At 42.0% G+C, this 23,272-nt stretch overlaps 1 protein-coding gene across 5 annotated transcripts in view; it reads left to right on the top strand.

Moving 5' to 3' along the window:
- The window catches only part of CCDC112 (coiled-coil domain containing 112), a 79,537-nt gene extending 57,589 nt beyond the window's left edge, over positions 1–21,948 (top strand). For all 5 annotated transcript variants that reach the window (XM_029571367.1, XM_029571356.1, XM_029571348.1 and 2 more), the window contains 4 exons: positions 4,263–4,679; positions 17,041–17,136; positions 20,993–21,111; positions 21,228–21,948. In XM_029571367.1, coding sequence (XP_029427227.1) covers positions 4,263–4,679; positions 17,041–17,136; positions 20,993–21,111; positions 21,228–21,258 — 663 coding nt within the window. In that variant the 3' untranslated portion in view covers positions 21,259–21,948. The remainder of the gene's footprint in view (positions 1–4,262; positions 4,680–17,040; positions 17,137–20,992; positions 21,112–21,227) is intronic.
- The last annotated feature ends 1,324 nt before the right edge of the window (positions 21,949–23,272 follow it).

The raw sequence follows: 23,272 nt of genomic DNA on the forward strand, positions 1-23,272 counted from the left end.
TGCCCTTATCATATTTGTACCACTGTCAGTCACAAAAAAACCTGCCTGAAGACTCTTGCCTCTCCACTGCCAACTCTCTAGCACCTTTTTATGGCTGAGAGATTATTGAACAAGGTATGAATGCTTTCCATTACCTGGGTGTACAGCACACCTTACCTGCTCCCTAATACTTGGTCCCTGCTAGAGCTGCTGCTTGCTCCTGTTTTGTCTAGCTCCAACCAATGTGCCATGAGGGAGAGGTAAGCATGCAGAGCATGGCCCAGATATTGTTGATGAAATGCACTCTTCTCCCCTCTGCTTTAGCCAGTTACATCTGCATGCAAATATGGTACTGGGTGTCCAGGGTGGGGATAACCTGTCTAGTAAATGTAGTCCTGGAAGGCACTTTATAATTGGGGGCTAACAGGTGTAGCAGGTACTTAAAGGCCAGGTCTACTATCTGCAGGGACAGGTCAGCCAGAGCAATTATTTCCCTGATGCACCTAATTACTACTTTTGATGCTGCCTGCCTCTTCCCCATGCCAGTGAAACAGAACACCATCTCATTTCCTCTGCTGCAGACGCATGGCAGGAGACTGCTCGATTGCTACCTGACTGATGGAAGGGGCCATTGGATTAGCTTAAGGGAAAGTTTTCCCCTTTTTAACTCCTTTCCTATAGCTTTTTCTTTGCTTTGAATGGCAGAGGGGGAACCCACACTAGTACTACCGCCTTCCGCTGATGCCAATGCAAGCGGATGTTGCTTCTTCAGGTGATGCTGCCTACCAACAGTTGCTAGATGCCCCACTTGCTTTCCTGTGAGGAATATAAAACAGAGAAGCCGAAGTCCTCAAAATTCTTTATTTGGTAAAACAGTAAATACCAAATAAAGAATTTTGAGGACTTCGGCTTCTCTGCTTTATATTCCTCACGGCTTTGCTAGACTGACTTCCTTCTTGTTTTTTGCCCCCCCCCCCCCCCCCCCTTTTGCTTTCCTGGACTGATGTCCTTCCTCACTTTAAAGTGATTGCAAGTCAGGGATGCCTTGTATGATCTTTTCTCTGCATTCTTGGGCATTGAGGCTGGCAATGGAGTTGAGGTTGAGGGTGGACCATGAGGAAAAAAGCCAAGAGCATCACTCTCACACTACCTGCTCTTCTTGGAGGTTGCTCTCAGTACCCATCAGTATTATCATCTCTCCCTCCCTCCCCCCCCCCCCTCATTAACTCAATGGAAGCTAAGACCCTATTAACTAGACCTCCAAAATTTTCTTCAGCTACTAATTCTTCAATAGCTTCTGATTCATGAAATCCCAGACAAGATTCTTCCTCAGAATCAGATGTTGAATATATTGCTTCTATTACTGCAGAAGCAGTAATCAAGGAGTGCACTGCTGGCTTTGGATATTGCACTTCTGCTGCTCCTGTCCTTGCCCCTGACCTTGTTCCTGTCCTAACATCAACCTTCGATGACTCTTCCATCTTTTGCCCTCTTCAAAACAAAAGGGAGAGCAGTAGACGGTGGCACATCCTTTCAATTTCAGTTTCTTCTGGCTTGAACTGGTTTCCACTATTGGCTTTCTGAAGCTAAAAAAAGTCTTTTTAAGTTTTTAGGGGAAGAACTGCCTTTTAGCTTCTGCTGCTAGTACTGTTTATACTACTCACAAGCTGGGCTGACTCTACAGCAACACCCAATCCTCTACTTTTGCCCTTTCCTCACAGTGGCATGATGGAATTTGAAGTGCCTACTCAGGGATTTGATATCAAAGTAGCATTTGATGCTGTAGCAGCATTTACGGTACCACTCCACTACTGAATGAGTATGACTGTCACACTAATTCAGTCTAGTTCAGACTGAGTTCGTGTCAGCATTTAATAAGCACAGAGCCAACTTCCCAAGCATAGTTAGCAGCAATAGCTTGCTAGTGGTGGCAAAAACTCAGTCTCTGCCTTTCTAGGGCTATTCTCCACACTATGTACAAAAATGTCTCTTGTCACACACACTGACACACATACAGTGTATGTGTATGCCCTACTTACTGATTCCTTTTTCATGTACAAAAAAACTATTAGAAACAGAAGAAAGCTAGCAAGGCTATGCTTCTTTTCACTTCACTTCAGTCTGTTTGCAGCTAAACAAAATCAGTCTGCACTAGCACTGCTTCAGTTTCCACTCCACTCCTATACTGCCTTCAGTGAACACACGAAGTAGTGCCATTGCCTCTCTCTGTCACAGACCGCAGCAGAGATCAGAAAAAGCCCTTTGCCAATGTCTTCTTTTTAAAAGCTTTTCTTCCTCTCTACGAGAGCTTCTGAATGTACAACTAATCTCTGCAAAATGCAAGGGATCAAATAGTTTCTTGCACGTGCTAAGGCCTCTTAATGGGAAGACGGCAGCATCACTTGATCCAGATGTCAACTATATGCTACTTAAAGATGCTTCACCTTGATTTGTCTTCCATCCAGTCTTCTTGCCAACTTGTCACACCTTGGCTCCCGGGAAGCTGCCATGTCACATAGGCGAGAATTGGTGGCTAAAGTTACCAGTTAGTCCCTGCCTGTTCCTGTTGTTTGCTCAGTATAGCCATAGACTTGAATAGGAAACGTAAACGACTGAGATGAGAAATTTCATTTAAATTTGTGGACAACCTCCATTCATTGCAGAGGTCCACAAATAAAATTAAAATGGACTAATTTGTTGCATTTTATCCCATTTGTTTCAAGTGTATGCACATGCTTAACGTGGACAGCATGCTTGCCCCAGTCATTGCATTGGTACAAGGTAAGCACATGGGCTATGAAGGGAGGGGAAAGCAAGTATATATGGGAAGCATTTTTCTTGCATTTTCTCTTGTCTTTTATGTAATGACAAAATGAATTAGAAAACTCAAGTGTCCTGATCTGCAGTAATATAACTTCATTTTGAGCTCTTCCTAATGAATTCCATGATACATGCATGGACTAGCAGGCTTTACTTGGTTTGTAAATGCTCCCAGAGAGGCATATGATTGCCCTAGAATCTGGGTGGGTAATCACATGCATATACCCCATATTTAGACATAAACAATAAAAACCTGGCTTTCACACAACAGACTAAAATTAAACGCCTCAAAAACAGTTAATTAACCTGTCCACAGTACCGGATTCTATTCACCAACCCCCACAAAGTTTTACATTCGAAGGGCAATCAATACCTATAAAGCCACATGCAAAAAACCTAGGTATGCTTATTGACTCCAGACTTGCAATGACCAATAACATATCAGCCACAGTAAAAAAAATAAAAAAAAAAAAAATCCTTTTTTAAATTACATATGCTGAAATAACTAAAACCCCCTGTTACTACCTTCAGATTTCCACTCAGTCACACAAGCTTTAATTCTAACAAACTTAGACTATTGTAATTCATTATATCTAGGACTACCCACATCAACTATCCACCCCCTGCAACTCGTCCAAAATGCTACAGCTCGGATCCTGTTTAACTTACCTCGGAGAGAACACATCACGCCTATCCTCCAGCAGCTCCATTGGCTACCAGTATCTTATCGCATCACCTATAAAATTCTGTTAATTATCCACAATTTGTTATATAATTCTAACTCAGTTTGGCTCTGCTCCCTACTAAGAATATATAAACCCACTTGACAGCTTCGATCCATGGACATATCACACTAGAAGTACCGTCTGTAAAAATCGCAAGTTTAGCACCGACTCGAAAGTGGGCCTTCTCCATTGCAGGCCCGATCCTGTGGAGCTCTCTCCCAGAACAAATTCACTTAACCGCTAATACTAAAGAATTTAAGAAAGCTCTGAAAACTTATCTTTATACCATTGCCTATAGTATTCAATAACTATTACCGCATACTTGCTGCAGAAACTGTATTAATGTTTTTACTGTAAATGTGATTTATTTTATGATAGCTTAGTTCGGCTTTTAACTGTGAATGTCTTACTGTAAACCGCTTAGATGGGCAGATTCCTGTCCTATTTGCGGTATATAAAAAAAAAAACTAATAAACAAATAAATCAAACCCCTCTGTACCTGCAGTCAGAGGATGGGACCTGGGTTTATAGACTGTTTATGCTGATGCCAAACCCTTATCTGGGGTTCTTGAGGGAATGTGCATACTTCTAACCCTGTCTCAGTTACTACTTATATGGTGATGATTTGGGAAGAGAGTGAAAGAGGGGAAATAGGGAAAATAACAAAAAGAAAATAAAATACGTGTATTTGGGGGGGGGGGTTTAATGTCCTTTTTTTTTTTTTTTTTTTTTATATAGTCTATTCAAAAGTGGAAGCTAAAGAAGCTGCAAGATAAAGACGCAATGTTAATGCATCAAGGAAAATCCAAGGAAGTTCTGGAGTCAGAGTATCTAGTACAGGCAGAGGCCCAAAAGGAGAAGCTGAAGGAGGAGAGGCGACGACGGCAGGAAGAAGTGGAAGCATGGAGGAAACAGAAGGAATCAGAAGCTGCTGTGAAACAAGCAGCGCAAGCAAAAGAGGAGGAAGAGAGAGAGAGGAGGCAAAAACAGGAGCGTCAGCGGCAGCTGGAAGTGAAACTCCTGGTGGAGGAGTACACACAGCAGAAGAAGATCCAGGAGGAGTTTCTGAGGCTGGAAAAACAGATACAGGAGGAAGCAGAAAGGGAGGAGAGGCAGAGAAGTGCCTCTGCTGGAATCTGCAAATTTCAGGAGAGAGTGAGTAACAGTGTTTTCCATTGTGATTTTAAATTTGTTTTTTTGGCAGTCATCAGTGGCTTAGCCTGAACTGTATTGTCTTGTTGAAAAGTGTGAAAACTGGAGTTCTCATTAATGGCAGAGGGACTTCCTGATGTCTGTTTCAGTTATCTTCCTCAGAGCCTGTGAGGAATGTATATACATAGAAAGATTTTTTTTTTCTTTTACACAGAGGAAAAGTGGAATACTTTGCTAAACTTGGGTAAGGTCTCAAATTACTCCTTCCTGGACAGTAACTTAAAAAGCCCCCCCCCCCCCCCCCCCCCCCATACTTGAAAGTCTTGCATTACTACAAAGCAAAAGCTATGTTTTTTGGAGACTGAACAGTTTCTCCCCTCTGCAACAAGAGGGTGGCCACAGTCACAGCCAAAATAATTGAAGTCCAGCTTCAGTTACAAATCTTACCTTGGCACAAAGAAAAACAATCTTTAGCTTCTTCTCTGATACAGAAATGGCTGGAAAATGCAATCAGCAAGCTGATTTTGTAAAGATCTTTCAGAGGTTCGGTTTCTGCCCAATGAGCCCACTGATAGCTGTGCAATAAATTAGCTCTGCTTAGCTAGTATGATTCTGAAATTAAAAGTCCGGTTGATATTCTGGGTGAGAGATTCTGTGATTATTAGCCCACTGCCCCTTCACAATATCTATACAGAATAACATGTTCTGTCCAGCTGAACTTGTGAAATAGTCTGAACTATATAAAGCACATGCAATGTAATTCTAAAATGTTGGGGAGGAGAGGACATCAATTCCCCCTCCCCCTCAGTTCCTGTGTCCTTCAGTGAGTTTGTGTGCACAAGCACATTAAAATCATCAAACTCTTGCATTTTACCATTTTTGGATTTGGTGCCAGGCCCAGTTTCCAACATTGCACATGAGTATTCAACCTTATCGTCAAAGTCCTGATTTGTAAACAGGAATTCCCTTCTACACATTAATAGAGACAAAATCAGAACTTTGATTTGAGGTTTATAGATTTCCATTTTCTGGATCTATATCTATATATTATTTTTCTTTTTGCATACCCTTTCCCCAATTGTAAGTCGTTTTTTTTTTTTACATGTTGGCTGGGAGTGGTGTGGCGCTGCTGTTCATTTTCTTTAGTTTGTTAGCCTAAATGGATAGCAGGCTCTTATATGTTGTTAAATGAAACCAATAAGTAAAGGGCCACAGATTGGGTGAAAATTACTATACTTCTTTCTCTTTCTTTCCTTAGCAGGCTTATGTGAAATCCTGCAAGCAGAGCTCCATGCCAAAGTTTGTTGGGCTCCCTAACAGCACAGCTCACTACAGCCCCAGCTTTAGGGTAGCAGCCTTCAGAGGCAGCAATTTCATTTCCTTTAGGCTACTGTGCAACCTAAACACAGTAATTCATTGCAGTCAGCAACCTACATCTCTATTAAGATGATTATTTTGAGTCACAATGGATGCACTTTCTAGCCTTTCTGCTTAATGTTGCTGAATTCATTTTAAAGTATTAGGAGGTTGAATTGTTGAGTAATTTTAAGAAACCCACTGTCAGTTTTATATAATTCCCTATTGTTGGGAACAGTTTGTTTGTTTTAAATCCCGGTAATAGATGCTCATATGAGTGGATGTACTGTGTGAAATTCCACAGAATTTGGCATTTGATACAGGAGCAGTACATGTTGGGTTCTGTGCTATTGCTTTATTTTCCTTTAGCAGATTCCAGGTCTTCTTATAGTCTAGATTTCCACAGCATGTCTTTTTTTTTTTTTTCTTCTGTAACACAACTTAACTCAGATCCTTTTGACCTCTTAATAAATAACTACATCCAGATTTTAAATGTGATCCTGTGATGAGGGAAAGAAACAAAGGGAAAAAAAAAAGTTATCCACTCCCTCCCTTCTCTTCCCTCAAACAAAGTTTGAGAGTGCATGGCTCGTAGGTACATTTCAGTCGCTGACCTGTCCACCCCCTGTAGCAATTGGCTGCTCGAAGGAAGAGCTGATGGTGGATCCCTGCAGTGTGCAACATGTGAGTCGGGAGGGACCATTGGCAAGAAAAGGGCAGCCAGCATCTCCCAGGTCAGCAGCTATGGCAGAGAGGTGCTCCAGAGCTAAGGCTCTGGTTGCAGAGGAGCAAGAGATGCATGGGAACAGGAGCTGGGAAAAAAAAGTGCTGGGGGCGGCGCTTAGGGAAACTTGCAGTGGAAGTTGGTGGCTGGGAATGAGTACTGCAGGACTGGGCTGGACGGACCAGGAATGAGTTTTCTCTAACAACTGCGCCCTGGTAATATCCACATATCATAAGCAGGAGAACACCATCACTCTCTCCGATCCCATTCACTCTCTTTCTCTGTCCTTCTTTCCTGATGTCCATGTACGCATTCAAAAATGCATACAGACACACAGTTTTCATTAGATGCTTTTACTTTTGCAAAAAAAAATTAACAGCAATTTAATTATAAAAAAAAAAAATCAAATAGAGAAAATAATTTTTTTTACCGGCTCCTTAAAATGTTGGCTGGCACCCAAATTTTTCCAATTACCTTTGAGACAGGCCATTTCTTGTGGCCAAGACAATCCTCATGTTGAGGTTGCAATATGTGTGCATTTTGTACTCTGGCATAAGCAAATTTGATTATTGGCTCTCCTGTCCATTTTGCCCTTTGGCATCTGAAGTTAGGACTTTGTGGCATGATTTACTCTTTTATGACATGAACCATTAAGTGCATTCATGGAAGATTGAGTCGAATATCCCATCACAAATCAGTATATATTTTTCTCCTCTACCTTCTGATCATAGGACACTATCATCCTAACAGTATCATTTATCAAATAGCGTTAAGGCGTTTTTGCAAGCGTTAAGCACCTTTAACACCTGCGATAGCACCATAACGCATGGTGCGATGCAAATCTGAAAAAGAGGAGGAGTTAGGGGCAGGAGTGGGCTGGGCACAGTTTTGCGAAGCCCTATCGCACAGCCTTTTAACTACACCTTTTTCATTAGCGTTAGGCTATGTGATAGATTGCAATGTTTTTGCCCATGCCGGTTTTAGTTGTTTTGAAGCTCCCAGAGAGCCAGCCTAGCTATCAGGGCCTGTCCGAGAGAGAGCGTGTGCCTAGCCTTAATGCCCTCGCACTAGATAGGTATTTATATCTCTATGGGAAGCCCACCTAGTAACTCGAGGTGAGGTTTAGTTATTAGTATAGGGCTTAGGGGCCACTTTGACATTCAAAGTGAGATGTACGCACAGCACAGTGCTCTCTTGTGAAGATTTGAGGACCTTCGGAGTGAGGAAACTCACCCAAAGATGAGATTTGTGCAATGTTCTCTCAACGTAGTTTGATGGTCCTCAAATCTTCACAAGAGAGCACTGTGGTGTTCGTACATCTCACTTTGAATGTCAAAGTGGCCCCTAACCCCTACACTAATAACTAAATCTCACCTCGAGTTACTAGGTGGGCTTCCCATAGAGATATAAATACCTATCTAGTGTGAGGGCATTATGGCTAGTCAGTCTCTCTCTCTCACTCTCACTCTCTCAGCTAGGCTGGCTCTCAAGGAGCTTAAAAAATACTAAAAATGGTCCACCCAGTGGTTGTATGCAGGAAATACAACAATTCCGAAATGTATCGCAAAGTGTGAAAAGGTTAGCGTTTCACATAGGTATTACTGCACTTTGCGATAAACTGCCTATTACCATAAAACACACCTCTTTTCCTAACGCTTGCGATATTTACTGCATTTTGATAAATCCAGGCCTGAAGTCTCTATCCCGATCCATGCATGTCAGTCTTTCACTGCCCATCATGTACAGCTTCTTTGGATAACCGCACCCCAAATGCATGACTTTCTACTTCTTGGCATTGAATCCCAGCTACTCCTTGAGCTTCCTTAGATTGCTTCTCATTCTCTCTACTCTTTCACACATGTACACACTGTTGCAAAAAGAAAACTTTTAAATTCTGACTGCTCTGCAGTATTGCTCACAAAGATGTGGCACAGAACTGATCCTTGAGAAACCCCATTTATCACTTTTCTCTCTTCAGAGAAGGCTCCATTTACTACTACTCCCTGATGTCCGTCAGTTAGCCAATTTGTAATCTATTCCATCATCTTGTGATCCACTCCTAGGCTTCCATTTTATTCCTGAGCCTCCTACAGTCAGCAACCTACATCTCCTTAATAGAGATGTAGGTTGCTGACTGAATGCAATGTTAAGTCCAAGTAAATCACATCAGATGTTCTTCCTTGATCTAATCTCTAGTCACCTAATCAAAAAATAAATAAGATTCCTTTCACAGGACCTTCCTCTGGTAAAACCATGTTGTCTCAGATCCTACAGCCTGCTGGAATATAGATAATACATTATCCTTTCCTTTAGCAGTGCCCATTAATTTTCCCACCATCGAGATGAGGCTAACTGGCCTTTAGTTTCTGCCTCTTCCCTACTACTACTATTGTGAAGTGAGACTACAACTGCCCTTCTCCAATTTTGTAACATCACGCCAGTCTCGAAAGATCTATTGAACCGAGCCTTAAGTGGATCTGCCAGAACTTCTCTGAGTTCCTTTAATATTCCAGGATGTATCTCATCAGGCTCCATGGCTTTGTCTATTTTATTTTGCAAGTTCCACCAAAAACTCTAGATCAGAGGTGATCAGCTCCAGATCCTACTTTTGTTGAATGCTTAAAATAATTTCACCCCCATACTATATCGTTCCTTTGGGTTTTTGGAGCCCAAATGCATGACTGTGTATCTTTTTGGTATTAAATCTTAGCTCTCAGACTCTAGACTGTTCCTCAGGCTTCACTAGATCCCTCCTCTTGTTTTCCATATCTTCCTAGGTGTCTACCCTATTACAAATATTGGTATCATCTTTTTCGGCATAGATTAGAACCTTTTTTTATGGTTCAAAGTTAGTTTTCCTGGATATCTACAGGCAGACCCAAAAGAGGCGAAAGCAATTTCTTTTATTGCGCTCTAGGGTTCAATAAGTGGGGAGTCTTTTTTTTTTTTTTTTTTCCTTAAATTCCCATGCAAGTGTATGGTCAAATACCAAAATAATTCATATAAATTTTTTGACCCTCCTCAGTTGACCCAATTTTTGATAGGTAATGCACCTTCTACTGATCCTTCTGTTGACCTCCAGTCTTAATAGTCCTGCTACAGTTCCCTATTTTGTATTCGTTGCTTCCATGATCTTTTGCTTTATCTATTCCTTGTGTTGTGGATTGGTTTTCCCCCCCCCCCCCCCCCCTATATTGAGGACTTGTTTGAAAATTTAAGAATGTTAATAAGTATTTGTATTGAATGGCGGCTCTCGCTCTTCTTTTCCTTTTCTATTTCAATTTTTTATTTTTTTCAAGATTAATGTCTTGTATAATTTTGGAAATTACATTAAAAAAAAAAAAAAAAAAAGAAACTGAAAGACCCCTGGTGGAGGAATTAGATCTTTAGTTCAAATTGAACCTCCCCCCCAAAAAAAAAGTGTACCTTGAGGAGCTCCAATGATGACATTCAACTGTTGCGAATCAAGAAAAGGCTGAAGAACAATGGCCTGATGGTCATTGGACTGGGACTGGAGAGGAGTCCAAGGCCTGCTAGGCCAAGAAGAAAAAAGCCAAGGGAAGAGGATACTGGTGGGGAGCTCAAACCCTGCTGGCCTAAGAGGGGAAAAAAGGCCATAGGAGGAGCCAGGGAACCCAGAAGAGGCACCACAGGAGGGAGCCAAGCCCTGCAGATTCCAAGAAAAAAAAAATGTTCATGGGAGCAGGTGACAGTTGAAGTGAGTTAAGGGGAGGAGTGAAGAGGTGTGGGGAAGAGAGAATGAAATGGGGAGAGGAGGGAACTCTCAGCCTCTGAACCATCCCCACCCACTCCACAAGAAAGCATTGTGAAGTTGATTATTATTTAAGTTAAAATTGTACAATGGTATGTATAAATTTGAAGATAAATAGATTTATGCCTTATTAAATTAACCTAATAATGCCTCTACATTTTTATTTTGCACCATGAAAATTGATAAATGCCTACTTCTCTATCGACAAGCAGAGCTGAGTTAGTTATGTTATGCAGTGAAATAATCTGTCAAGCTCAGAAGTTTTTACTACTGAGCATGTGCAGGAGTTCCCAAGTGTGCCCTGACTTGTGAGCCCCTCATTCTTTCTTTTTTTTTTGTCTGAGCTTCTGCATGGATGTGTATTCTCTCTCTTTCTCTTTCTTTTTTTGTACCTTTTTTTCATTTTTCTGAAGTTCCTTATTTCACTAACTCATTTCAGAATTCCCTCAGCAGCTCCTCAACAGCACTTTTCAGTGCTACTATGAAAAATAAAGTAAAAGAATAACAATTTTCAGTGGTTTCAGAAAGAGTGTCTGTGGCCAAAAGACATCCATCACCAACAACCCAATATTTGTTACTGATGCCTTGGTCCAAATCACAATTTAACTAACTGCGATTGAAAGTCCTAGAGGAACAGTCATAAGTGAGAGCCATTCCTCCTCCCAGAGTAGAGCATCCTTAAGCTCCCTCCACACTGAGTTGAGAAAAAGCTCCTTGGGCAAAACTTCCCCAACTGCAGTACTGGGTTCTGGATCTTATGTTCAGGGGTTGAGCAAGGCACAGCAGAAGCATCGAGCAAATGAGCCCGGAAACTCCTTGGTGTATAAGGACATTTCCCCTTCCTTGTGGGACCTGTCAACACAGACAAAAAAGCATCACTCCTCAATGCCAGCACTGTAGCAGTCACTGAAACACACCACCAGTCCTCAGCGCCATCAATGCACCAGTTTTTGGTGCCGTTGACAAAATCAGTGCGCTGGCCCCGATGCCATCAATGCATTTGAAGTGCGCTATATAGGAGCAAACATTAAGACGACCTGGACAAAACTCTTTTCAGTTGCCTTCCTTTATGCTGGTGCCCTTGTCTCCATCTTGCCTCCATGGGCCTGACTTCAAGCATCTTGGAGCAGCTTCCCTTCTGTTGGCCCATAGCTTCGTCTGGATATTCTGGACCCCCATTGTGCTTCTTGTCTCCATGTGGCCGTCAGCACAGCTGACCTAGGAAGGGACCCTGTTCCAGAATCTAGTATGTGCTGCTCAAGAAGATAATCCTGTACTGGGTTCAGAAGAGGATGTTTCTTCCTCAAATCTGGGTCAAAGGACACAGCAGCCCATGGACCAGGTAGCTGAAGTCAAATTTTCAACTCTCCTGCCCAAGATAAGGGAGAGTCCTAATTGCCTCCATTCCTTGGGAGCCCTCAGAGGTCCCATTTATGAAATCTAGCCCTTTCTCTCTCTCTGTTGAGGAATCCAACCAGGCCAAGGATGGAGGCTGGGATATCACCATCTAAAGTAGTCCCTAGGACTGTTCCCCTCAGAGACTACAGAGGACCTTGCCCGATCACTCTTGACTTCCTCTAGATCATGTGCTAGTGCTAGTACACCTCTGGACTTGGAGGAAGGGTCTACAGGGATCCCCTCAGTCCTCTTATCTGACCCGCTGGAACATTAATCTCTCCCAGAAGACTTCTTGTGCTGAATTCCTGTTTAAATTGGGTAAGGCGATCAGAGTTCATGTTCATAAGACAATGATTTCCATGCAGAAGTCTTCGGGATCCTCTGCACTTTGGAAACTCCTGAGCTGGCAGCGATACTGATTTACTCGATGCAAACAAGAATGTGAGATAATCCAGCTTTCTTTCACCTCCTCCCCCAGTGGCCAGAAAACTGGACTTCAAATTTAGGGTCCAACAATCTCCAAGCTTTGGTGTGGTCCAACTGCCACACCAGTCCATAGTAGTGGAGTCTCCATTGAAATAAGCTAAAATGACAAGACTTTTCTCCAACGCCCCTCCTGGGCAAGGATCTTAGGTTATTGGACAACTTCGGAAAGAACATCTTCTAGAGCTCGATTGCTCATTGCTGCCCATCAACTTTGCGGTACAATACTTACATGGCTGGATCAATAAATTGAAGCCTCTTGTAGAGTCCCTTGATGGGGCACAGGAGAGCTATCAAAAGGCCCTTCTGGATGCAGAGGAGTGTGAGCTTCATCATCTCCAGTCAGGGTATGAATTGTTAGACAACGTGACACGATCTTCTGTTGCAGCAATTGGAGCATGCCCAATGGCCTGGCTTATAACTAGCAGCCTATGTGAGGATGTTTATGAAAAGTTGGTTGTTGATTTGTGTTGGTAGGACAGTCTTTTTTGGGACAAGATGAGAGAAATCATTGCTTAGATCAAGGGGCAGCATGTGGCTATCCATTTCTTATTGATGGGGGCAGAGCAGCCTTTATCATGTAGATGTTCTTACTTCTCTTATAAGCATCCTTCCAGAGACTCCCCTTCCGCCAATTCCAGTGATATTGCACTCAACTGTGCTTCTTCCACAGCAGCAGCTTCAGGTTTGTGGACAGCATGAAAAGCGTCAGCCTAAAGCACCACAGCAAGTCCAGCCCAGGACTGGTCCGAGTTTTTGACAAGTTTCAATCCTTAGAACTCAACCCACCTCTAGTAAGGGATGAATTCACCTTTCCTTGAAGAGTGGTAAAAGATCACCAAGAACTGTTGAGTCTCAAAAGTTGTGGAGTCTGGGTACAGTTTTACATTTCTCTCTGAGCTGTATCAATGTTTAGTCTTCAATCCTGATCCGTCTCACTCGATCCAGCTTCATCTTAAGGTGGAGATAGAAACAAAGGTAGGTAATCGTATAATAATAATATTTTATATAAGATATAAGCTTGTTACAAAGTTATATTATACAGTATTGTGCAGCTATTATACAGAAAGAGAGACAAAGAGAAGGGGTAAAGTCTGCTGATGGAGTCTGAGAGGTGAGGTCTGTAAAAGGTTGAAAAGTTTGTGTGTGTGTATATGTGGATGGCCCTTTTAACAGTTTGAGATGGTTCTGTGATGTATTCAAGAGACAAAAGGGATATGAGAGGATCTTTTTACGTAAAAGTCAAAAGTAGGTTTCCTTCAAGTTAATATCTGCCTTCTTGTTTAGTGAGTGTTCTTGATGGTTTTAACTTTTGTTAGCGAAAGTTTCTAGTATAAGCCTGGTAGCATATTGGTAGTTCATGTAGAAATTGCTCAGTGTTTTATCAAACAAACCATTAGCCCCTACTAAGACAGGAAGGATCCACTGTCTGAGGGTTTCCTTCTTGTGTAATAATTTCCAGAATCATCAGTTTAGCCCTGATTAGATTGTTAGGTATAAGTGTATCGTGGCCCAAGAGGCTTGCTGAATTATATTGTGGATATAGAATACTGACAACCTGCATAGAGCAGCAATTACTATCCTAAAAAAAATCCTGTTGGGCAGACTGGATGGATTACTTGGGTCTTGTTTTCAAACATTTACTATGTTACGACAATCTGGCTACTTCATTCACTAAGGTTCATAATCAACTTGGCCAGGTCAAACCTGGTTCATACCCAGAGAATCCAGTTCATTGGGGTGTGAATAAGACTCATTGGATAAGAAAGCATTCTATCTATGAGATCAGGCTCCATCTTCAAGCACTAGTCCAGAATGTACTATAGTGGGATTAAATCCAGGCCCAAGGAAGCCAGTTGTCCTCTGGCATATGGCGGCAGTGGTGTATGTGGTCCTTTTGATGCATCTCAATATGAGAGTGTCCAATGGGGCTTCTGCACCCAGTGGAAACAGCTTTCCAGCCTTTATCGCTCTCCATGAAGGTTACCAAAGAGATGAAAATGTCTCTTCTGTAGTCTGTGGTAGCTAGATCCACAAGTCCCCTTCAAACTCTGCCTCATCAGGTAATGTTGGTGATGAATGCATCCACCAGGAGGTGGAGTCCATACATGGGCCCTTTCTGAACTCGGGGGATCTGGTCAGCAGTGGAACATCCTTTTTCAGATAAACCTTTTCGAGCTACAGTACAAGCCATTCGCCATGTGTCGAGTGATCATGCATTTCCTTCAAGGAAAGAGAATTCTGTTACAAACTGACAACCAAATTGCAATGTTGTATGTAAACAAACAAAGGGGTACAGGGTCTTGAACCCTCTGCTAGGGGTTTCTGAAAATTACAATTGGAGAGATTTTATTCAAGCAACTTATCTTCCTGGAATCTCCAACATGCTGGTGGATAGTCTCAGCAGGGTTTTCTGTCCCCATAAGTAGTCCATAGACCATAATGTGGCAGACAGATTATTTGACCTTCGGGATTATCTGGCAATTAATCTATTCACATCAGACAACAGGAAATTATATGAATTTTGTTCCAGTCTTCAAAGCAAGTTCAAATCCACTCCAGATGCCCTTCTGCTCAAATGGGATACATATCAACTATATGCCTTTCCTCCATTTCCATTGGTATTAAGGATAGTGTAGAAGGTACTCAAGGACTAGGCTCATTTTATCCTAATCCTTCAAGCTTGACCCAGGCAAATAAGATTTTTTTACCTCATCAGATTGTCAGTCCATCCACCGATCCCTCTGTGATATGATCTAGCTCTACTAACTCTGGGGGTGGTTCGTCTGTCATTTGAACTTATCCTTCCTCATTTTAATGGCATGGATGTGGCGTGCTTGCTAATCTCATAGTTGTCATTATATAAGGAGATTAAAGACATGATTTTGGCTAGGAAGCAGTCTGACACAAGTGTACATTTCAAATGGAAACAATTTTCCTCTTGACGTCGGGAAGGCCGTTCGCCTGTGCTCTGAAAGATCTGCTTCAGTAACTATTCACCCTCTCCTTTTCAGGTCTCAGTCTATCATCGGTCAAAGTGCATCTCAATGCCACTGCTTCTTACCATCCTCAGTGGATGCATAGCAGAGCTCCATTCATCCTCTGGAATCAGTTCATGAAGTGTTTGTGACATATGAGACCTCCAGCTGCAAAGCCATTGGTGCCATGGCTTCTCAGTGTTGTCTTGGCACAACTGATGAAGCCTCCCTCTGAGCCATTGGAATCAGCTCCCAAGTTTATTTCCTGGAAGGTGGTATTTCTAGTCATTATCACTTCAACTAGAAGGGTCAGCGAGCTACAAGCATTGGTTCATTACTGTCCATATCTACAGTTTTTCCACAACAGAGTGGTACTCCACACTTACCACAAGTTTCTACCAAATGTTTTTGGCTTTTCATTTGAATCAAGACATTTTTTTGGTCATGTTCTTTCCAAAACCTCATGCATATAAAGGGAAGAAGGCCCTCTGTTAATTGGACTGTGAGAGGGCTTTGGCCTATTATCTGCAGACAACTCAACAACATCATCCGGCTTCTCAACTTGTCTCTTACAGCTTTAACAGGCTAGGTGCAGCTGATGCCAAACATCCATTGTCCAACTGACTAGCAGACTATATAGTGCATTGCTATGCTTTGGCTGGCCTCCAGATCATAGATTCTGTGAAGAAGAAGTAAGAGCCATGGCTACTTCAGTGGCCTATGTAAGAGCTGTGTCCATTGAAGACATCTGCAAAGCAGCAATTTGGTCATCAGTTCACAACCTTATGTCCCATTGCTATTTGGACAACCTATCAAGAAGCGATAGTAACTTTGGACAAACAGTTTTGCCTAGTCTGTTCTTCCAGTAGATCACTTTCCATGGGGGCTCTTCAATGCAACTTTCAGCCTAGGGACCCCTCATGTGTCAGGCTAATTTAGCCCTGCTTGTCAACAGAGAAGACAAGTTTGCTTACCGAAAGCAGGGCTGTCCGTAAACAGGATGAATTAGTCATACTTAATACTCACCCGCCTCTCTGGAAAGTCAACTATCCAGCTAAAGCTAAGCTCTGCAATTGACTGAGTGGCTCACAAGGCAACATGTAAGTGGGAACTCCTGTCATGCTCAGTAGTTCTACTGAGCTAGAGAGATGGGTCACATGATGTCACCATGTGTCATGGCTAATTCATCCTTCTGTCTACAGTGAGCCCTGTGTATGGTAAGCAAACTTGCTTTCTAGTACTCTCCAAAAAGACCTAATTGCTTGAAAAATGAGCGAGAGAGCTAGTTACAAATACCTAATATCAGAAACCCTAGTTATAAATGATGTGATGGTAACAATAGAACAGGCTGCCCTCCTCGAACACCCTTCCCAAACAAAGGAGCAGAGGTGTGAATTGTATGGCATATTGGTTTCTGCATGCAGCACTTGCCTCTATTAGGACTTTTGAAATTAAAGACTAAAGTCTGATGATCTCTGTCCCAGCGAATGCATTCTTGCCTGGTTACTAATAATGGCTGAAGGAAGCTCATGCCCTCAAGAGGTGTATCACATTTAAAATGCTGAGATGGTTTCTTTCATTTGTTTTCATTTTTGCTTTCTATTTTCAAACCAAAAGTCCTGCTGAGTGTTTCTTTCATGGTATATTTTTCAGGATTTTCATAAATTAGAGCTAAAAGCTCTAAATAAACAGGCAAAAGAAGAAGAAATCACAGAGAGAGAAAAAAGACTGGCAAAGTTAAAAGAAAAGGTAATGAACTTGCTGTATTGTTTGATGAAAAGGATTAGAATAGATTTCAGTATAACTAGGATGTGAAGTATAGATTTTGGTTACGATAATTTTAATCCATTATAGCTCATCAGTATGGTTTGTATTTATGTAAAGCCAGGTTAGAGATTGAGTGAATTTGTATTCTAGTATTTCATTTTATTTAAACAGCACACTTACAAAAGCAAAGCATTAGATGAAAAAACATTAGATAATCAAAGTAGCACACATGGAAAGGAATCCTTGAGTGTTCACTTCACTTCCTTTCAGTTCTGATCTGAGCATAGTTAAGAATCTGAATTTTTATTTTTTTAAACAATCTATAGTGATTATAATTGTATTGCATTTTCAACCAAAGCACATAATTAAAGGAGGTCATAAAATAAGCCCCAGGGCCATCTTCTCTTTAGTTTAGTTTATTTGGATATATTAAGCCTTGTCCCCACTGATGCTCAGAAACTATGACAAGGGTAGTAGGGATGAGTTTATATGACATTAAATAGGCAGTGTTGAACTCCTGCCAGACTAAGCCTAGATGGTATGGCATCAGAAATCCTCTAACAAGCATAACCCGAATTTTATTAAACTATCCAGAGCTTTTAAGACTTTGGAAGTTTGCTTCTTGTGGTTCCTCTTGCATGGTATAAGTTGACCTCGGGCGATGGCAGGCGGCATTCTCCTTGTCTGTGCAGTACTCAACATGCCAGGGTTCTGCCATCGTCACATCAAGGTATCAGCCTCCTCACCAGTTCTGCACCACAAAGTGCTGGGGAGCACTGGCGAGGAAAGCTTCATCACACACTCTGTAATTGCTTTTTGGCAGCACCCAGTCAATGACTCTAACAAGTGGTGCTCGGTCCTTGCGGTGCTGTGGGATTCTACCCACAAGCACGGCAAGTAGGTTTGTAGGTGGGCTGCCACCTGTAGGATGGGATACCACTATGAGTACTAGTCAGCGTGCTTTTACAGTGGACGGCTCTATTCTTCCAGACACCCTTTTCTGTGTGTGTGTCTGTGTCTGGTCCTTCGTGGAGAGCACAACAGATTGTGTGCCTCAGAACTGACCTAGGCCTGCATTCCTGGTTGAACCCTTAGGGGAGTAGAAACTAGGAGAGTAGTGTCAGGAGTCTTTTCTTTCCTTGGAGGAGGAATTTGCCCCCTCCTGGGTCACAAATCCCCTTTGTGGGGAAGCCCTTGGGGCTCCATCCCTTACAAGTTATTGCCAAACTGGAGCCTAGATTCTTTGAATCTGTGCATCTCCTTGTAGGTCAGGACCAGGGGACAGCAGCAGCGGTCATTGGACCATTTTTACTGGGGTCCTTCTGTTGATTACCAAGGTGGCCTACCCAATCTGAGGGTAGCTGCCAGTGGCAGATTGATCGCTTCTGAATCTCAGATCAGTGATTGTAGCTCAACTCTCAACTGGAGAGTTGAAAGGTTTTTCGGAATTGGGAGGCCCCCTATTCCCGTTGCTTGCCTGTCCCTTCAGGACGGGAGATTTGACTGGGTTCCAGGGCAACCCTTATGGGTTCCCCTCTGGACATCTGGTTGTCCACCCCTACACAAGTGGTGTCCCTTGTTCTCTGTTTCTTGGAGAAGGGGTGTCACTGTTTCTGACTGGCGCCCGCTCTCTGTTCTTTATGGGCTTCGAGAGCCGGTCAAGCGGTAGCGCTTCCCATAGGTCGTCCTAAGGCACAGCAGGTCTATTTCGCAAGGGAGCCATTCCAGTGTAGCTCCCTGGTGAAGATGAGGGGTTTCTCCCATCCAGGAGTCACCTCTTGATGCCTGCTGAGCTCAGTGGGCATTTTTTGATAAGGACCACTATTGCCAGTTATCCTTGCTCCAGGGACCCTCCCTCAGTGAGGAGGGTTCTATTCTATTTGGTAAGTATACTTTTCAACCTATCACCTTATCCATGGCTGAGAGAGTTGGGGATGAGGGATCCCGCAACAGAGGTGCTGCTCTTTGGTTGCAGGGGCTTGCAAGCTATACTTCCCCATTTTAGCAATAACCCTGTATGCGGACAGAGTAGTCCTGGTTCATGCAATGATTGTTCCATTTTGTGACCCTGTGCTTCCTTGGGAGAAATATATGTAATCGTGACTGAGGTATTAATACCTAAGCTAGTTTCATAGCAATATTTTCACAGTAACCCTGCCCTAGTACCCTTAGGGTTTCCAGGCTGGTGAAGAAATCCTGTTTGACAAGGGTCTGCACTTGCGGTACCCTGGCTTCCTGTCTTTTGATGGAATGTTTCTGGATTTCTTCCCTGGGGGATTCACTCTGTTTCAGTTGTTCCAAGCAGGCTGAGGTCTCTGTCTCAGTGGGTAATTCCCTACTGAAATCAGCAGTGAATTATTTGCTTGGTGTTGAGATATACAACCTAGCAACTTGTTTTTAACCCCTGCAGTCCAGCTGTCTGCATCCTTGTGTTCTTCGCTCCTTCCGATTTCTAGTTGGAATGTCGAGGGGAGAGGAGGAAAAACTAGGGCATTCATGGTATGTCTTAGTGTATACTTGCAAGGAAAGAGACACCACTTTTCCTTATATTTTCACCAAGTTCTGGCCAGTACTGCCTTTAGCTTTTCTCACTTCACTAGGTTGTCTAAAGTGCCTTCCTGCTCACCTGAACTATCCTGTAGACAGTATGTATAGCCCTGCCCTTGACAGGGTGCAGTGTGGGTGAGCTTCAGGCCTAACTTATCTCCCTGCTCGGGGGTTTGGGCCGGCGATTCCATTCAGGATTGTCTTTCATTCCCTGAAACTCTTAATGCTGTCCTACATGGTCAGCTATGTCTGGTGCTTTGGCTCATAGGGTCTGTCACAAACCTGCCATTGTTGCTGATTATTCTTCCAAGTGTTGCTTGGGTGTTTCTGTCCATTGTGCCTATCAGCCAAACATGGGCACAATTCTGCAGATGCATTCTTACCTTCGGATACCAGTGGACTGTAGTTTCTTCTTTAGGAGTTCTCAAGCTCCATTTGGTTTATCGGTTGTCTTGTAACAATGAAGGAAACTCTGTAGTCTTTGTCCAAGAGTCCTTCTCTTGTTTACAGCTCTAAAGTTTTCCTGTATCCAGGAGTTCTAGACCTACCGTCATTGTCAGAGTTTCCTGATCTGAAACCCTGTCTGTAATGTTTTCTGTGATGCGGAGTATGTTTCTTGCTGGCACTCGCATCACTCCTCTGCCTTTGGTGCCCCTGCTATGCAAGGGGGTTTGGTGTCTGTCATTTCTATGATTTTCTCATTGTAGAACCCAATTCTTTTCCTACCTAGACCCCTTTGTGGGTCGGCTGCCTCACAGGCAAAAGGGAAAGAGGTGGTCCTTTCAGCACTGTGGTTTCCTGCTTTGTCCTGCTCGGACAACCTATAGCTTGGAATTCACCCATGTGTGAGGACTACCAACCTGCTTGTCCTCTAAGAAAGCAGAATTGCTTACCTTGTTACAGGTGTTCTCCAAGGACAGCAGGATGATAGTCCTCACAAAATCCACCTGCTTCCCTTGGGAGTTGGTTTCTCCATGCATTAGCTATATCATGGACTGAAGGACTCTGTGCAGGGGGCAGTGTGATGACTACAGCCGCACATGCTTAGTAGGGCATGACTGAAAGTTCTAGACTCTTTGAGATCAAAGTTTCGGACCAGGGCTCCATCCAATTATGTCACCCATGTGTGAGGACTAAAATCCTGCTGTCCTTAGAGAACACCTGTTGCAGGTAAGCAACTCTGCCTTTTCTCTGTACAGGTCTTTTTGAAGGGTTTCCTGGAGCTGATTTTGCAGATGCACATAATGTCATTGATGTAAATTTTGATTTCTATTCTTTTAACTTTTGACAGGTTGAAATTCATGTTAAAAGAGATGCGTCTAGGCTATGCCAATTTACCAAGGGATGGGTGGAACGTACGAAAAATACAGGACCAACAGGTTCAGGACCACTTTTGCACATTCCACATAGGTAAAGGAAGAAAAAAAGCTGTTTTCATTATTATACTTTTTTGCATCCTGTGATTCATTATGGCATGTTAATATTTCATATTTTGTTTTGTCTTTTTTTTTTTTCCTCCCCTGTAGGGCTGTTCCATCATGGAGGCAAGGTTTATAGGCAAGAAAGATGAACAGAGTTATTGTGAAATACTTCAAAATCTTTGGGTAACTAGAGAACCTGTCTTGCGTGATGGTGTGCTCAGACAGTACAATAAATCATAATACCTCTAAAGGGAATGAACAGCATAATGCTGGCAATACCGTTTCTCTATAGTGAGTCTCAACAAGACATGAATCATACACTAATCTAAGATGTAGCAGGAGGGTTGTATTTTTCTTTTTTTTTTTAATTGTATTTCTTATTTTTGTAGAAATGCAAATTAACAAGCAAAATCTTTGTAAAATGTGGCACCTATGTAATACTATCTGCGTACATTAGAGTAAAATTGGAAACAAACTTCTGGTCAACAGAACTGCTTTTCCCTTATTTTAAACTGATTTTAAACAAGTTTCATTATATATACTTTCGGAATTGCTAACATTAGACAGCTGTGAAGGACATAAAATGGCCCTTTGAACCCATATCACTCCCTCAGTTCTAGCCATTTTATGTGAATGAATTAGTTGATCTATTAATGTCAGCGTTTTGTTTTTGTTCAGCATCTGGTAACTAGATGAAATGTGAGACCTCAGTATCAGACCATGGTCTCAGAGATGATGATTGTCATCGCTTGTGGAATTACATTAATATTAATGTGGGTTCAAAAGTGCATGTGTTGAGAAAATAAACATTTATTTCTCTGTTTAATCGTGTAATGAGCATAATTGTACTTAGTAATAGGATCTGGGAAGATAGAAACTGATGAGGCTCATTTACCATATATAAGCTGGTTCCTGTTCAGATGTATTGAGTACGTTTTGTATCTGATACTCCCTGTATTTTATCTGGGCTGACACCCTAAGTGTGGGGTGTAGTGGTTCTCTTACTCCCCTGCTTCTACTGCCAGCAGCTATTTTGCTGTACTGTTTTTCAGCTTAAGATGACAGATTGTTTTAGAATTTGTCTTGTCTGTCAGCATGAAGCATGCTGTGTACATGCAATAGGAACTTATTGTCCCCTGGGGGTGTGGCAGGGTTATAACCTTAAAACCAAACTCTCCAGGCACACATGGAAATTATAACAGTCATATCTTACATATTAGTGCTCTACTCTAAAAGTCCTGAACCGCATCAATTTCAGATTATCTGGACACACGTGAACCCACAACATTTTTCTTCATGCTGAAAATACATTTGAGCCAACTGGGGAGATTTACTTATGTATACATTTCTGAATGGCATAAAATAGAAGCCTCTTTCAGACCTTTTGCTGCTTGCATGCAAAGTGGCTTGGCAAATCAGGCCAAAAAGATTAAATATTTTTGACATTTTGTCCAAAGGATGTTCAGACTTTAGTTAACTCTAAAGTTAGGAATGAATAACCTTTTTGTGAGTTATGTAAACCTAGGCTTAAGCACCATTAAAGCAATCATTTATAAAATTAGGTTTGTAATATTGGCAGAATTTCTTGGAAAATACTGAATTGGCTATAGTAAACAAAAAAAAATGAAGTAATGCAATGCACAATAAAGATTCTTAAAGGACATATAAAGGACATATATACTTTTAGAACAAACTGCTTTTTTATACAAAGCATCTTTAAAATGTATTTGAAAATGGAGGCATTTGTAAAAGATATCTGGTAAAATAATAAAATAGATGGCCGGCTAGAAAGTAAGACATGACCTTAAAATCAAGATTCCTCCTAGTAGCACACATGAAAGAAAATATAGGAAAGAAAGCATGGGGACATGTCACATGCCATGGATAACATGGGAAAATTGATTCTTACCTGCTAATTTTCATTCCTGTAGTACCACGGATCAGTCCAGACTCCTGGGTTGTGCCTTCCTTCCAGCAGTTGGAGACAAAAAAAAGTTTTACTGACACTGCTACTTAACCACATGTGCTACCTGCAGTTCCTCACTATTTATCTATATCCAAGCCAAACACAGTAAAAAGGAAAAAAGTCTCAACTTTTAAACTGTTACAAAAACATGAATATCTGAAAATATTCTGCATTAAAAACTGGA

Source organism: Rhinatrema bivittatum, chromosome 1 (genome assembly GCF_901001135.1).
Source record: "Rhinatrema bivittatum chromosome 1, aRhiBiv1.1, whole genome shotgun sequence".
Lineage (NCBI taxonomy): Eukaryota > Metazoa > Chordata > Amphibia > Gymnophiona > Rhinatrematidae > Rhinatrema > Rhinatrema bivittatum.